This window comes from Apus apus, chromosome 11, assembly GCF_020740795.1.
Source record: "Apus apus isolate bApuApu2 chromosome 11, bApuApu2.pri.cur, whole genome shotgun sequence".
Classification (NCBI taxonomy): Eukaryota; Metazoa; Chordata; class Aves; order Apodiformes; family Apodidae; genus Apus; species Apus apus.
In genome coordinates this window covers 19249313-19266427 of record NC_067292.1, presented here as the reverse complement: position 1 = coordinate 19266427, position 17115 = coordinate 19249313, and the positions used below count along the sequence as shown (strand labels likewise).

The 17115-nt window shown below is 47.2% G+C and overlaps 1 protein-coding gene across 3 annotated transcripts; it reads left to right on the top strand.

Annotated features, from left to right (window-relative positions):
* The first annotated feature begins 8100 nt into the window (after nt 1–8100).
* On the top strand, nt 8101–15055 carry CMTR2 (cap methyltransferase 2). 3 transcript variants are annotated; one of them, XM_051629231.1, is made up of 2 exons: nt 8101–8150; nt 9643–15055. In XM_051629231.1, exon 2 carries the CDS (start codon nt 9662–9664, stop codon nt 11954–11956), a length of 2295 nt encoding a protein of 764 aa, XP_051485191.1. In that variant the 5' UTR covers nt 8101–8150; nt 9643–9661; the 3' UTR covers nt 11957–15055. The 3 variants fall into 3 exon arrangements, with proteins under 3 accessions (XP_051485191.1, XP_051485189.1, XP_051485190.1); XM_051629229.1 differs by lacking the exon at nt 8101–8150 and adding an exon at nt 8379–8802; XM_051629230.1 differs by lacking the exon at nt 8101–8150 and adding an exon at nt 8993–9363.
* The last annotated feature ends 2060 nt before the right edge of the window (nt 15056–17115 follow it).

Below are 17115 nucleotides of genomic sequence, written 5' to 3'. Positions count from 1 at the left end.
TTTTTGCTTTGTTTTCCAAAGAAGACAAGAGAGATCAGACAGCCTGAGAGCTCCTCCCAGTTTGTTCTCATCTAAGACAATCTCTTGCCTAGCTGGGATTTACGTGGAGAACAGGATTATCAAAAAGGGACTGTTTCATCTTTCTGCAGTGTCTGTTATTTAACTGCAGCAAAAATTACTTGAGTTTTAACCTGTAATGCTTCATTGGCTGGGACAGTACTAGATGAAGGTTCACTATACCAGAAAAAATTCATTTGAGCATTGAGGACATTCATGCCAATATCACTGGGAAAAAAAAAGAACCACCCTAATTAAGCTTCAGCTCCTGTACAAGTCCTCCAAAGCAGAACTAGGGAAAAAAAATAAGGTATTGAATAGATTGCATAATGGTTAAGGAAGAGTACTGACAGTTTTCTGTCCTGAAACAATCTCTTTTCTTTTTTTGTATGTGTGTGTCTGCAGCAAATTCTCTCTCTAACCCCAACCCTATTGACTTGGGTGTCACTCAAGTCCTGTCTCTGTAGTGAGAAGTTCAGCTGCTTCAGGGACACAGACACCACGACCTGGAAGAACTGACAGTGCTCTGCATTCCCACAGCTCTTTCTGTGTAAAGCAGTGTTGTTGTGAAGGATTTGGCAAGCACTTCATCAACCCATCTAATTCATGCTTCAGGGGGAGTCTCCCACTTCCCTGGGGGTTCCCATGGTCCCAGCATGGAATGATCTTGCAGGCCTCTCATGTGTCCTCATCACCCTGCTGGGAGAGGGGACTGAGCTGCAGAGGGATGAACAGGGTGTCTCCAGACAACTTAGGGCAGCCTAGTTCAGGAGAAAAGCATCCCCCCCAGCAAAGCCCTACAAGCCTTACCATGCCCTGGTGGCTGCAGCACTCACCTTCATCTCTGTGGGGGATTTTCTTCCCCCCCCCCCCCCAGTTCTATCATATTTAGAAAAGCCAGGACTCTGCCTCGGTGTGTGAAAAGGATAAAGCCTGGAAAGATTTTGGCTTTTCTGCTCACTGCCTACAGTGCAGGTTCCAGGTTTGATCAAAGAAATGACTGAATGCACCTTAAGAACTCAAGAGGGTTTTTTGCAGCAGTTTGGGAAACGCCTCAGTTCTTTGCATCCTGACTATCCCAGCCACAGGACTGCTAGCAGGAAGGTAAATAAAATCAAATTAGAAACCAGAACATTTACTCCCCTACAGATGATTTTAACAGAAATCTCTCAGAGGATCTGCCTGAAGTGATGGGTTTGATGCTCATCATCCATCTTCAGCAAAGAGACCTCTTGACCAGAGTGAAAGCAGAGAAAGGATGACCAGGCAAAAAGAAACCAGACACTCAAAAAGCTTGTCATGGTTAGCTGAGCAAAATGAGAAGCAAGCAGCTCTCTGATGACAGCCTGAAAATGTTGCCATGGAGGCAGGAGAGATAGAGAAACTTAAGACAGCAGCAGGGAGCTGGGGAGATGCATGTTCAGTCAGGCTGGATGTCAGAAAACTGCTCCTAGCCACCCAAAGTGTGCAGCCCTGAGGAGCCCTGCTGGGAGGGCAGAGGGGAGAGGCTTTTAGGGTGCAGGTCAGTCAGTGGGAAGGGCTGCAAGATGTTCACTGGCAGGGAAGGAGACACTTCATAACCTGCACAGCAGCTCTGTAAAAACTCACCACCTCTATGAGCCTCAGACAGAAAAACAACTTGACCAAATCCCTGAACAACCAAGACCACAGAAGTTAGAAGCAGCAAATGGTTTGGGTTGGAAGGGACCTTGAAGATCACCTAGTTCCAACCCCCCTGCATGGGCAGGGACACCTCCCACCAGCCCAGGTTGCTCCAAGCCCCATCCAACCTGCCCTTCAACACTGCCAGGGATGGGGCAGCCACAGCTTCCCTGGGCAACCTGGGCCAGGCTCTCACCACCCTCACAACAAAGAATTTCCTCCTCATGTCCAACCTCAATCTCCCTCTTCCAGTTTCAATCCATTCCCCCTTGTCCACTCCCTCCCTGCCCTTGTCCCAAGCCCCTCCCCAGCTTTCCTTATGGACTGGTCCCCAAGGCCATGCTGAGGCACCCACATTGAGGGCAACCAACCTTCCCAGCCTCACACACCACAAACCCATTTCTTGATGCAGCTGAGAGCCACAAGACATGCAAAATGTGAGGGGCAGCCCCAGGTGGGGCTCAAAGGGTGCAAGACAGCCACAGCTCCTCAGCAGTCCCACCTCTCCCGTGCAGGAGAGGCCTCACCTCTAGGTACAACTAGGCAGAGCAGCACCATTAACCTCATGGTCCCACCTTGGGCAGCTGTCTCCTCCTGCCATGGCCTCAGGTTATAAAACAACCCCAGCACGGAAGCCACAGCAGAGCCCTTCAGCAGCCCCATTTCAGTTTGAATCCAAAGTCTTCCCCTAGAGCTGCCCACAAGGAGCTTCAAAAACCCCCTGCCATGGCCAGAGCTACACAGCACACAGCCAGGCCCTCCAGAAGGCTGAAGTGGGGTGGGATTTGTGCAACCAACTGGCCTCTACACATCCCTCTGGGGAAACTATTAGCTAAAAGGATCCCTCTACATCTTCAGTCCACCTGTGGTGTTTGCTCTGCACTTTTACAACAAGCAAGGGCTGTTACCTGCCTGTCTTTACCAGACCAGAGCCACCTCCCCAACTTAGGAACACCTTGCATCCTGCACAGTGATAGCTAAGAAACACAGTGATCTAAAATGACCCATTTTTTGGGGCTGGTATGAAAAGCAGAGTGAGAAGTCCTGGTGTCCTGGCTGTGAAGTTTCTTCCAGGGCTCAGCACTCTCCTCCCAGAGCCTTCCTGTACATCTAATGTCATCAAAAGAGCCCCAAGACTCTCCAGCAACACTCCCCAACTCCATCACGTAGCACAGTTATACTGTACGTGCCAGTTTGGTCTTTTAACTGGGGAAAAAAATAAAGTCGGGCACAAACAAGTCTACTTTGATCTTCATGACACATCCAACTTTCAATGTTTACCTGCACCATGTTCCTTTAAAGCCATATTTCAGTCCAGGGCTACAGCTGTGCACACATCTGATGATTTGATAGAGAGAAGGAGAGAAAAAACAGCTCTCTCATAGAAGATCAGCTCCACAAAAGTGGGGCTAATCCAGGAGGAAAGTGCTGTGCTCCCCTGGGTAGCTTCTTACATGGACAAAAAAAAAAGAGATTACTCAGCATAAGATGAAAGTACCAACTTGTGTTGCTGCTTTTACTTGAAAACATCTATAAAAACACAGGGGGGAAAGTGAGGCTCACAAGTGGAATGAAAGCTTTCACTTCAGAAAAAAAAAACCCCATCACATTTTTCTTAAGCAGGCTTTTGTTTCTTTTAGCTTAGAATCTTGTTGCATGGTCAGGGATGAATTGCTCCCCTCTGTATTTTGGGAGAGCCTTATCTTCTAGTAGCACAAGCTGTCATAAAAGCCTAGCAGGGCAGGGCTAGAGAAGGGGAAGAGTTTTTACTTACATGCTGCATTACTCCATGAATTGAATTGCAAGGTGTCCTCTTGCTGGGGTTATTCAAGCACTTCAGAACCCAAAAAGCACATGAAGAAGTGATGTAAGTGCTTAAGAGATCAATTGCCTTTAACTTAATGACTTAAACAACCTATTGTCCACACAGTCAGGGCAAGTCTTGTGGCTGGTGTGAGCATGCAGGGACAGCAGGAGAAGAGCAACCAGACACATCTCAGAGAAAGGAAAAGGAAAGCTCTCTTCAGGTTGGGTTTTTTGTTTTCTCTACAAACACCAAGAAGAAAACATCTCAGACTGCAACATCTCTGACATTCCCCTTAACCTTAAGCTCTGGTAAGCTAAAGATACAGGAAAATTGCAAAAAAGGTATCACCTCAGGCCCTGTACAACCAAAAAGAACCCCCCCAGAACCTCAGCTACCTCCCTCACCAGCCACCCAACAGCTTTTGGTTGACTTGGCCCAGCTTCCCCCTGCCTTTAAGTAGCCAAAGATGTTGCCTGATTGGAAAGGGATTTTCAAACAGGCCAATCAAGGGGTGAAGACCCACATATAAACCTTCCCCCCAGACCTGAGCCTTTCTAAGTTTAGGTACAACTTCTTCATGATGGAGCAGCCAGGGGGTACCTTCTTGTGTTTGCAGCTTGGCAGAGGTGAATGTGGCCATTTCAGCTTTAAAGGTACCTTTTCTTTTCTTCAAAGGATTTAAAGAATAAGTGCTATAGTGATGTCTGTAGGTAACAAGTTTTCTCTATACCTAAGGTCCCTTTGATTTTTGTAACAATATATTTTGAATTTAGAAAGGACATAAATAGCTTAAAGAAGGGGAGGGAGGTTTTTCATAGACTTATGTATTTGGCTCTAACTTTAACATGTAAGTTCTCTAATGTACCCAGAGCAGCTTAAAAGAGAATTGATCTATGTGTTCCTATTAAATCCTTAAGATAGATGTACTATGTTGTTTTTTTTTACTGATTGTTTATTTTCTAGCAACATTTTCTCTAGCTATTCTCAGTCTGAAATCCTTCACACTTAAAGCACTGGATTTCTGTGCCATTCTGGCTTAGAGGTGGGTTGTGCCTCATCCAAGAAAAATATGTGAGAGTGTAAAAGTCAATAGCAGCAAAGCTGGCACTGAAGTGAGAGGATTTCTGCTAACTCATGCTACATGGCTGGTGGTTTCCTCCTACATGGGCTGGCAAGTGCCTCCTTCCCTCACCTGTGTAGAGAAAAGTCCCTGCAATGTTTAAAACTTCCAGAGCATCTTGTTTGCTCTGGTAGTTGTGGGAATTAATCTGCTTTGACCTTCCTGCCTCTGTTTGCAGGTTAGAGGCTAAAAAAAAAAAGCATGTGTGTGTGTTTGCAGAGATGCTGCAGGGGGTGGGTGCTGGTTCTTGCTGTTGGCATTTCATGGCTTCTTGCCTCCTGCTAAGCCAACAAGCCTCCTGGGGATGGAGGAAGGGCAGTGAAGTGGGTGAACATGGGCAAGAGTCTCCTGAAGTGTTTGCTGGAGGGTTAGAGAGGCTGAAGGGAAGGAAGCCTGGAGGAGCTGCTGGGTGGCAGGGATGGAGGCTGAGCTGGAGAAGCTGTGCTGAGGCTCAGGGCTGGGGGAGGATGGAGCTTGGCTCTGGAGGTCTTCATATGGGGAAAAAATGCAGGGCACAGAGCCCAGCCCTGCCAGGGATGGCTTGCCACAAACCTTCCCTCCTCGTTTTGCTGGTTTCCCCCCAAAACCCTGTGAGTGTCACGGTGTTCCAAGTGCCAGCTGAGTAACTTCTAGCCACGTTTCCTCTCGGGCTGTGGCTGCTGGGAGGTGGCTCCTCTGCTCCCTCCCCGCAGGAACCAGCTCAGGTGAGGGGGTTTTGTTTTCTTTTTAGCCCCCTGGGAAGGAAAGATTCACAGCCCAGACCCCAACCCCTTCTTCCTCTGATGCTTCACCACAAACCTTCCCTCCTTTGCCCTTTCATTTTTCACCAAAACCCCCTGCAAGCACCAGGGCTTGTGAGAAGCATCTGTTGTGCCAATGAACAGGCCCACACAGACCCTGCAGCCAAGCACAGTTTATTGACATTTGTGCAAGAATGGGTGACCTAAACAAGCAGCACACCCATAGCCAGGTGAATAATGGTTTATATTCCCTATTCCCAAAGTTCCCTCCCTTGTTTCCCCCCTGGCTGGGCACTCCAGGGTTTCCAGCCCATCCAACACTTCTAATTACCCTGTAAGTTCCCTCCCCCCTGTTCACACATCCCATTCCAGCAGGTCACTTTTTACCTTTTAAGGTCTAATCCTGACCTTTCTTGCCCCCCTGGCTGCCTTCCCAACCACCACAATGATCTGTACCTCCCTTAAAGCTGGGATCTTGTGGTTGAAACATGTTAATCAGTACTTGCTCATGTTTGGACAGGCAGAGCAATGAGGGTCCATTGTAATTTTAATTTATCTACCCGAACTTTCTTTTGGTTTGATGAATTTCTTCAGGTTCTTCCTATTCTTTGAAAGGAGAAACAGAAACGGTGCAAGTTTCTCAGCTTCAGCAAAAGGTGTTTTCTAAGTTTCATTCCAGTGTTAGTTGCTTTCCCAAAGGTAAATTACATGAAAAGTAGGTTGAATTTGAGTGAGGACATTTTTCTCCTCCTTTGTATCCCTAAAACTTAAGAATCTCTGGAAATCTGCTTCTTACCTAGTGGCTGTGAGTTTGAGGAGCAAGATGGAAGTGGCTTCGTTGGGTCTGATCTTGGCCATCAATCCTGCTCCATGTTCAGATCCCCAGATGGAGCCCAGTTCAGTCCCTCAGCTTCTTGGGCCATAAACCCCCCCAGGTGTCACTGGAAGGTGCAGAGACCTCACTTCTCTTCAACAAACTATCTATTCCTCACACTAGGGTGTATATAGAGAGATACGAACCAAACCCGACGCCACGTTTCTCCCACCAGGATGCGAAATCAACGCTACTGAAACAAAAATTCAGAGCTTCCAAACCCCTTTGCTTTCTAACCCTCCTCACCACAGTGGGAGGCTGGTGTGGCTGGGTAAGGATTCCAAGATCCAGACCCAATCACAACAAACAAGCTGTTATTGAGCAGGGATTCTTTATTGCAGCACTGGGGATTCTCCACCATGAGTGCTCCAATGAGTCAGTGAAACACCCCAACTAACATACTCCAAAAACATGCATCTTCAGTTCCATGTCAATGAGTTCCCAGAATTCTTCTACATAGTCATTTTATTTCCTGGGATTGGCTATCTTTGTAATGATGCCTGCTCGAGGGTCTCCTGGGGGGGTCTTGGTTGATTCTAGTCCTTGGTCATCCTGGTCCTGTCTCTTGTCCTGGTCCTGTCTCTTGTCCTGGTCCTGTCTCTTGTCCTGGTCCTGTCTCTGTCCTGGTCCTGTCTCCAGTCTCCTGCTGGCAGGTTGCCCAGGTGGGTCAGAGTCCACATCAGTGTTGTCTGTAGGCACCACAGGTTCTTAGTGTTAGAAATGAAATGTAGTGTTGATTTTGCATTCTAGTGTTAGAAACGTAGTGTTGGTTTGGTTCTAGTGTTAGGAATATATAGTTTGTTTGAGCACATAAATATATGTATTTTAGTGTTAGGAATATAATTGTTTGTTTGAGATAAGTGAGATATCTACACATTCCAATGACACCTGGAGTGGTTTATGGGCCAAGAAACTGAGGGACTTAATTGGGCTCCATCTGGGGGATCTGAACATGGAGAAGGATTTATGGCTCAAGATAAGGATGAACAAAGCTACTTCTATGCTGCTCTTCAGGGCAGGATGACACCAGGAGATTGTTAATTGGGAAGACAGCCAAGGGGGCAAGAAAGGTCAAAATTTTACCTTAAAAGGTAAAAAGTAAACGGCTAGAATGGAATGTGTCAACAGGGGCGGGAAACTTAGAGGATAATTTGAAGCGTCGGAGAGGCTGTAAACCCTGGAGTGCCCAGCCAGGGGGGAAACAGGGGAGGGAATTTTGTGTTGGGAATAGGGAATATAAACCGTTATTCACCTGGCTATGGGTGTGCCTGCTTGCTTAGGTCACCCATTCTTGCAAGGATGTAAATAAACTGCTTGGCTGAAGGATCCGTGCGGGGCTGTCATTGGCGCCACAAACGTTTCTCACATTATAAGACTCGATGTTACCACAACCTACAGGACGCTTGGCAGAGTTGACTGATAGTTCCACAAAGCGCCTTGTTTTACAAGCAACCCTTAGTACAGCAAATTCAGTACTTTAGTAAACTTCGATTAGGCTGTATTTCTATTGAATTTACTAAAGAATATCCTGTGATGTATCACTATGTTTCACTCCTGAGGAGGGCTGAGCCGCTTTTCTTGTCTCCCTCAGGCCTCCCCCCGGCCCCTCAGGCCTCCCCCCGGCCCCTCAGGCCTCCCCCGGCCCCTCAGCACCGCTCCCCGCCGCCTTTTCTCCCTTCAACCCGCATCCAGAGCACGGAGGGAGGTGCCGAGGAGAGGGCAGGGCGGAAGGGCCGGGCCTGCTCTGCCTTCCCGCCGGGTAAGAGAACAGGAGAGGCGGGGAGGGGGGGGAAGCTCCGCTAGGCCGCGGGGAAGCCTCGGCCTCGCGTAGGCAGCGGGCGGCGCGGGGAGGCGCTCCCGCCGGGGCGCGGGATGCTCGGCCGGCCGGCGGTGGGGAGAGAGCGGGTTATCAGCCAAGGAGCCGCGGCTTCTCGGAGCCCTCAGCGTCTGCCCGGGGCTTGGGTGGGGGGGGGTGGCTGATCTGTGTGCGGGGAGGAGCAGGGAGAGCTTCAGCAGGGCTTGGTTGGGGGGGGGGGGGTTGGAGGGATGGAATCCAGGCCGAGGAGGGGAGTGGAAATCATCTCAGGAGGGGGGGAAAAAAAAAAGCTAAAAGCAAGGCGGGTGACTGGTCTGGCTGCTTCCTTGTCTGGTTTTGGGTGAGAGCTGCTTCGGGTGGGAGGTGTAATGAAAGGCTGCGCTGCTGGTTGGGGTTTAAAAATCGAGTTCAGCTGGCTCAGGGTGCAGTGCTGCCCTGTTTCCCCTCTGGTTTCTTTTTTCCTCCCCCCCAGTGCTGCTTGTGAGAGGTTTAGACGAAGGGCAAAGCACGCCTGCTTGAAGGAAAAGTGAAACTAAATGCGTTTACTGAAAGGCAGTCGAGCTGGGGAAACGAAAATGAAAACGGAGTGTACCTGACCATGGGCTTGGGAGGGGAGGCAGCCCTGGCCGTGGAGCTGTGGCCTGAGGTGCTTCCAGGGGGAGAATCAGGCATTTAGCTTGGCTGTGCTGTTTGCCTGCTTTTTCAACCCCTTAAATCTCTACCCAGGTTTGTTTCCCCCCCCCCCCCCCCCCCCCCCCCCCCCCCCCCCACTGTTTTGTAGCACTTCAGGTCGTTGCATTTCGCTTCCAAGGGAACGGGGTGGTCCAAACAGTAATGCTGAGGGGTTTTCCTGCCCGTGCTGATCGTTTTGATTAGATGAGTTTGCTTAAACATCTTCGCCTTGTGTCTTGCTGCCTGGTTTCTGGAGAGTGAGTGTAACCCTGTGTGCTCTGTGCTGTGCACAGGAGCAGGTGGCAGCAGACTGGTTCAGCTCTGTGTGGAGCTTTCAGCCTGCCTTGATCTGCTTGGAGCACCACACTTCGTTGCTCCTTTAGCATCAGGAGTTAGCGTTGAACACAGATGCAAAGCAAGTCTCTTCTCACTTCAGGTTTAGAGCTGTTTTTCCAGCAGGGAAAAGCTGAGAGGTGAGGATTTGCAGGGGCCTGGCAGAGGGCTGCAGTGCTGAGCACAGGAAAGGAGTTTTGCTGGCAAGCTGGTGTTGAACCTCTCACCCAGGTCTCTTCACAGAAACACTTTAAAGTGTTTAAACCTGCAGAGTGTGCAGAGGTCAGTGAAGAGCCAAAGCAGCTGCCAACTCTTCTTCACTTCCCATGTAAATAGGGTGGGACTAAACCTGTTCACCTCCTGGTTTCCAAATAGCCTTACTCAGGGCAGCCCTAATTTATTTCCTCATCCTTGCATGATTCTGGGAAGCATTTCTCTCTGTCATACAGAGGTTAAGCAAGAGAAATTTCTATGTCCTGAAAAAAAAAAAGGCAAGCTTGGCCTGTTTATTTATATGTGTCATTGGAGTAACATTATTCCTTCTCCCCTGCTGTCCTCCAGGTTGTGAATCAATCCAAGAATGAACAAATACAAGAAGCCTTATGCTGACCAGGCTACAAGCCTTGAAAAGTTCAGTCCTGAGATAGTCTCTGAAATTGAGAAGCTCTTCACAAAGAAGTTTACTTACAGGAAGCCTGTGAATAATGACTGGCAGCTCCCGAATCCCAACGATGCTTTCACGTGTGATCACAAGGAGTTGGACTCACTCCTGGCTCTGAAGGACTCCATGAATGAAGTGAAGAATCAACTGAGTGATAAGAATTTGGAGGAGTGGCACCAGCACACTTCACTTACCAACAAAGCAGGGAAGATCATCCCTCATGTGAAGAAATCAGTGAATGCTGAGCTGTGCACCCAGGCCTGGTGCAAGTTCCATGAGATCCTGTGCGCTTTCCCTCTTCTCCCTGAAGAAGCTCTTCAGGACGGAGAGCTGAATTCTGTCCACCTCTGTGAAGCACCTGGAGCTTTTGTAGCCAGCCTCAATCACTACCTGAAATCCCAGCAGGTCCCTTGTGACTGGAACTGGGTGGCCAATACTCTCAACCCCTACCATGAAGCCAACGACACCCTCGTCATGATCATGGACGACCGACTCATAGCAAACACGTTGCCCTCGTGGTACTTTGGCCCAGATAACACTGGGGATGTGATGACTTTGAAACATCTGATGGGGCTTCAGAGCTTTGTCAGCAACATGAGCACAGTTCACTTGGTCACTGCTGATGGCAGCTTTGATTGCCAGGGCAATCCAGGCGAGCAGGAGGCTCTTGTCTCACCCCTCCTTTACTGCGAGGCTGTCACTGCTTTAACGATCCTGGGCACGGGGGGATCATTGGTTTTGAAGATGTTCACCCTGTTTGAACACTGTTCTACCAATCTGCTCTTCCTGCTGAACTGCTCTTTTGAGGAGGTCCATGTCTTTAAGCCAGCCACTAGCAAAGCTGGGAACTCAGAGGCCTACGTGGTTTGTCTTCGTTACATGGGCAGGGAAGGCATCCACCTGCTGCTTTCCAAGATGATACAGAACTTTGGAACAGAAATGGTCAACAAAGCTCTTTTCCCTCAGCATGTGCTACCAGAATCTTTTCTTAAAATACATGAGGAGTGTTGCATGTTCTTCCACAGGTGCCAGGTAGAGACTATCTCTGAGAACATCCATCTCTTCGGGCACGTGGGAGAGGCAGAGCAGGCCAAACTGAACAAGCTGAGAGACTGTGCAGTGGAGTTCTTCATGCAGAGGCTTCACATGAAACCCATTGCCAGGAATAATTGGCTGGTCAAGAAATCTCAGGCTGATTGCAGCATGAATGCAAAGTGGTTTGGGCAAAGAACCAAGTATTTTAGGACATACAATGAAAGGAAGATGCTGGAGACCCTCACGTGGAATGATAAAGTGGCAAAGGGCTATTTTAATCACTGGGCTGAAGAACATAGTGTAAATAATTCTGGTAAAATGTGCATCTTGGAAGGATTACCTTCTAACCTGGAGTGTGGCTTGTGGTACGTTTTGGAAGGAAAAAGACTCCCAGTGGTAAAATGGTCTCCATTCTGTGATGGTCAAGTCTTGGCAAATCTTAATGAAGCCATGAGGGACTTGGTGGGGGGGAAGCTGAAGCTCAGACAGATGCTGCAGAGTTGTCCCTCCTGTGAAGTTCTTCCTGGGGAAGTGATACTGGCAGAAGTGTTGGATCTTTCCAGGTGTCATCAGGAAATCGGAAATGAAAGATGCAGGGACCACTTCAAGTGCCTTGTGGTGGACTTTCCATCCTTCTCTGATGCCAAAAGCCAACCTGGGATGGAAATCCAGCTCCTGGACTCAGCCACACTGAGGAATTTCAGCTTCTCCTTGCTTTATGATGGAGAACCAAAGTACCAGCAGCAGCTTTTGGAGTGTCTTCTGCGTTCCTTGGCTCAGCTCACAGTGGGAGACTCCTTGATTTTGCCTGTTCTCTCTTGTTTTACACGTTTCACAGCTGGCCTGGTCTTTATCCTGCACTGCTCTTTCAGATGTGTCACCTTTGCTTGTCCCACCTCCCACCAGCCTCTGAGGGCTAGTGCTGCTCTGCTGTGTGTGGGTTTCCGAGGCCTCCCAGCTCCAGTTGTTGAGTACCTGCAGCATCTGGGCCAACTCCTCAGCTCTTTACTGGACACAGACTCACCCCAGCAGGTGTTGCAGTGTGTGCCCATGGATCTTCTCCTGCAGGGCAAGTTCCTGGAGTTCCTGTGGGATTTAAACACAGCCATTGCAAAGAGACAGCTCCACTTGCTTGTGCAAGCCAAGCAGCAGGAAGTGACTAGTGATCTTTCACTTTAAAATGCTTCTAGTGTTGAGCAAGCAGCTGCTAGACCTTGTTTCACAGGCAGGTAGAAGGTGTTAAAACATTGTTCATGTTACTGTAAAACCTTGGTGTGAGCTTGTGAGTGCTGGGAGGGTGTTTAGAGCTCTCCATCCCCCTTGCAGCATCTCAGCCTGACTGGTGACTCATTCTTGGGCGTGGGGGGGGACTTGGGAGGGACAGGGCTGGAAATGGGGAACAGTTTCTCCTCTGCCACAGCTCTCCCCCAGCAGATTTTGCTCCTTACTACCTGTGACCTTCATGATGAGAAGGGAGTGTTGTGCTTTATACGTGTTGCCTCAGGCTGACTGATGGGCTTACCCTGTTGTGTGACCCTCTTCTGTGGAGCAGAACATGGGAGTTCTGCCACACCTGCAGACTTGCCCAAGGCTGGAGAAGCTGAAATGGGAAGTTTGGGCCAGAATTCCCAGCTATCCTCATGTCAGGAATGAGGGGAATGAGCATCTTGTGAGCAGGCAGGTGTGTCACAAGGGCTGGGTGAGCATTGGCTGCCTGTGAGCAGTTCCAGAGTTCTCCAGGATGGATGCTCTTTGGTTTTCATTTTGTCCAGGGGAAGAGCAGGAGGCTGCCTGGCTTTTGACAGGTTCTTGTATGGCTTTGCCCCCCCATCAAGGAATGGGCTGTTGTAATGATTTTTAAGTGGCTGAGGGGTCCTCTGTAAAAGAATTTGAGACTCCTGAGTGAAAGGGAAGACCAGAATGTCTGTGGCTGATATTGTGTGGAACTGCAAATGTTTTTCAGGCTAAAATCATGCTCATGCACAGCTGTGTGTTTTCAGAAATGCTCTGGTACCACTGCAAGAAGATAAAGCTGAAGAAATAAGTGATAGTTTTCTTTGGGCAAAGTACTATTAAGATTTCAGTTGGCTCCCCTTAAGGATAAAACCAATGAAGTTAGTAACTTGACTGTTCCTTTAAGAGAAGACTTTTATTTTTCCATGTTGCTCCTTTACTGGCTGAATTTGGAGGCCTGACTTGTCTGAATTCACATTTAAGTTTGCAGTTGATGTGGAAAAACCTGCTCAGAGGGAGCAATGATTTTGAAAGGGAAAAAAAAAAAGGCTTTGCTTTTGATCTGGTAGGAAAAAAAAAAGGTTTCAAGAGTGGAGATAGAAGGAAAATGGTCTCCTGATGAATGACCAGTCACCTTCTGGAAGCAATTCTAATTATATAATGTGGGTGCTTGAAGGATAATTGATTATGGATAAGGGATTAAAAGTGCTGCTGAAAAACTGTTTTGTCTGGAGGTGCTGCACATTTAATAGGCTTTTTTTTTTTGGGTGCCACGTTGATTGGGACAGAGTTGAATGCATTTAACAGGTCATTTTTTATTTAAGAACTTGGTAGGTGAATGAGCTGATGGCTCAGGTCTGACTAATGCCTCACAGCTCAAAATCTCCCTTTTTGCAGCTGCATGTAAGTAGAAGCTGCTCCACAAAAAGCTGCTGGGATTGGACATTGTCCATTTTAATTTATTGAAATGAACTTGGGATTTTTTTTTTTGCTGTGTTTATTCTCTCAGACCAGGAAGGAGCAGAGACTGCACATTAGGAGACACCTGCAGGAATGACTTCTCCTGTAAAGAATTTTTGAACCTCTTAAGAGCACAAGCAGGGGCACAGATGAACTTGAGGAATAAAAAAAATACTGAAAACCAGAATAAAGGAAGGGGGAGGAAATACTGTGGAAGGACAGATGGTGAGACAGCATCAAAGCTCACCTGGAGGAGCCTTTTTTAATCTGAAATAAAAAGCAGGCTGAAGGAAAGGCACCCCTCTGTCTCTGCCACTGTTCCAGGGGTGATTGGTGCTTCTGAACCTGTTGAGCTGGAGCACTTGGAGATTTAAAGTAGGGAGATGAGGTGCTTGGGGTGCAGGGTGTGCTGCCCTGGAGGATCAGTAGGCAGGAGCATCTTACCTAGTAGTTGTTTTTTTAATATGATTAATTTTTAAATGATTTTATAGGTAAAATAAAATCCTGAGGTGACTGACAGATTGTAAGACAAAAGACATTTATTTTTTCAAGCTTTCCCTGCTCTGTTCTTCATCTGAACTTGAGATTCCTCCCATCCCATTCCTCCCCTCTCATCAGTCTCCCTTATTTTTCATCAATTTTTTAGGAGAAGACATTTTAGATGGTCATCAGGTGCCTACAAGATACACTAGACTGAGCTAGGAGGGAAAAATTACCCATTTGGAAGTACCCAAAGAAATTGTGCAGGTTCTTCTGTGGGAAGCCTGGTCTCTAAACTGAAGGAAGTCCAGTGTCCTCTGGATCCTGGATTGCTCTGCAGCTTTTTTGTCTGTTGCCAGACATGAGATGATGGGAGGAGTTCTTTGTTGGCAGCTGATCCTTCTGATAAAAAAGAAAGGATGTTCTTTGGAGAGTCTTTTTTTTTGTTGTTAATGTCTCAACAGCAGGAGTTTCAAAGTTAGGAATGACACTTGTCCTTTTAATCATGAGAATCTTGCACTGTCCTGGCTGTCTTTAGACCAAAGATTTCTAAGGAGTGACATTTAATTTCTGTTGTGACTTTGGGAGCATGTGAGAAGGCACATGAAGGATGTATTAACCTTTGAGGTGAGGTTCTGATGCCTTCTGCCTTCCCTGAGGCTGTCAGGTTTGGGCCAATTCCATTTGATTTTGGGTGACACCTGATGAAGTGTCTGAGTATTCTGGCTGCTTTTTAAGTTGGGGTTGTTTTTTTAAACCTGTCTTCATGTGAACTGGGTGTTTCTTTTCATAATTAGGAGCTTCAAGTTTCACACAGGGGAAAACAGAGGGGCTGGAGAGATTTCAGTTGGTTGTGATGTGATCAAAATTCATGCAGGTGTGAAGTAAATTGGATTTTGCAGCCCCTCTACTGCTGGTTTCCAGTGAAGGACCAGTCTCTAGGCCCATTGTTTAACCACAAGCTACATGATTTTTCTGACACTTTTTGGATCCTTTGTTTTAAGGCAGTGAAACGTTTTCAAATGGGGTGATCTAAGTGCAAAGTGCTGATTTAATTTTTAAATTAAGCTCCATTAAAGTTCAGAGACTTGCTGCTTTTCCTGATGATTGTTGTGTGTTGTCTTTGGATGTGCACAGATTGTGTGTTGTTGCCACTGGCTTTCCAGTTGGATTTCTACACAACATCAGGAGGTTTATCATCTGAAGTCTGGAAGTCTATTAAAACAATCCTAATTGGAGTCTATTGATCTTCATTTAAGCTGGATCTATCAAATTACTTGTAAAAGGAGAATATGGAGTAGGATTGTGCTCTGTTAGAGCAGCAACTTAGGACTCCACAGGAAGGGGTTGATGTTGGTTGGGTTATAAAGTAGGAGGCAAGAAAACCACATTTTGCTTTCTGGTCAATGAGGTGGGAGCTTTAGGATGAGGAATAACATGGAATACTTGGTTCCTTGGATGCAAGGCTTGACCAGTGAGCCTCAGAGCCTCCTGTTGCCATTCCTTGTTGTGGTTTTAACCCTTCAGGATCCTAAATACCATGCAGCTGCTCCCTCACTCTCCCCTGCCCCCTTGGGGAGCGGGAGAGAGAATCAAAAAGCTGAAGAGACTTGTGGGTTGAGATAAAACCAATGTCATCATTGAAGTAATAACAGAAGATACAAGTGATGCACAGTGCAGCTGCCCAGTGCTCAGCCCGTTCCTGGCTAGTGATTCTGGAGGAGAGAGATGTCCAAATTGTAATCCCAGAAGACAGATCCAACTTCCCAGCCAACTCTCATCTCTACTGAGCATGGCATGGCATGCTATGGAATATCCCATTGGCTAGTTTGGATCCATGGCTCTGGTTGTGCTCCCTCCCAGCTCCTTGTGCACTCACACCCTGGCAGAGCAAGTTGAAAAGTCTTTGTTTTCTTAGCAACAACTGAAAACATCACTGTATTATCAACATTCTTCTCATACCAAATCTCCTGCTAAATCCAAAATGCAGTGCTGGGCTGGCTAGCAAGAAGAAAATTAGCTCCATCCCAGCTGAAACCAGGACATCCCTGAACGTTTTTTTTGGGCATCCCTTTTAATTTACAGTTAATAATGAATGGTGAAGTGGGGGAAATCCTGTATCTTACCATTTTGGAGGGTATGAAATAGTGTTCAACCACAGTGCTTGTCCCTGTTTCTCATTCTTAAACAAGAGCCTCTAAATTTCACCTCGTAGCCTTTGAATATCAGTCTGTTTTTAGCACTTCAGTGAGTGAAGGCTGAGGTGAACATTTCCTTGCCAGAGTCTGGTAATGGTTTTTCCATCTTATTCGTGCAACTATTTTCATGACTGCTGTGCTGATATCCTCAGTTCCAGCTCTTTGTGCACCTCAGTCACTTGACAGAAGGATCAGATGGAGCTGTTTGTGCCAGGGAGGTGCTCATTGCTTACTCTTTAGGCAATCATTTGGATTGCCATCCAACCCTCTCTTGTGACTCCCCATGGCTCCAGAGCTGATTTCAAGTCTTAAGAATGAAATTTGCTAAAAGAATTAGCCTGTGGCTGTAGACACTTAGAACAAGCAGAACCTTTAGGAGACATTTAAAAGCAGGAAACTTTTTCCCAGCAGCCAGGAGAGGCTCATAGAACATGGAGCTGGTGGGATTTGCCAGCTTTTTCTTGCTAAAAGTTCTTTAAAGGAAAAAAAAAAGGCTTGGAGGCATCACCACCTGGAGAAACGGGTCACTTTTAGTTGTGTGCTGCCTTTCTTGTCCACGAGGGTATGTTCATTTTTAGATCTTAGTTCATTTTTGGTCAGCCATGAAGCTTTTGCTTTGGTGCTCATCCACATGTGCTTCAGTTTTGAAGGATGTGCATGTTTTTTGAAGCAGATGAAGGGATGTTGGTTTACATGGCTATTGCACCTTTTCATTTGGTGTGCAGATGAGTCTTAAAAGACCTCTTAAACAAAGAAAAAGGGAGAAAATCCAGTCTTTTTAGGTTTTAAATGTTGCTATTTATGTGGTTCTTTACCAAAGATGCAACAAAACAATGAAGGACAGCAGGGAGAGGTCTGGGGAGGTTTAATCTTCTGTTTTGGAGCCTTGGTTCCCTCATCTTTGGATCTGGGTTCCCTCATCTTTGGATCTGGGTTCCCTCATCTTTGGATCTGGGTTCCCTCATC

Bases quoted from the DNA above. Each gene is read 5' to 3' on its own strand.
- CMTR2 (XM_051629231.1), top strand. From the start codon at position 9,662: ATGAACAAATACAAGAAGCCTTATGCTGACCAGGCTACAAGCCTTGAA.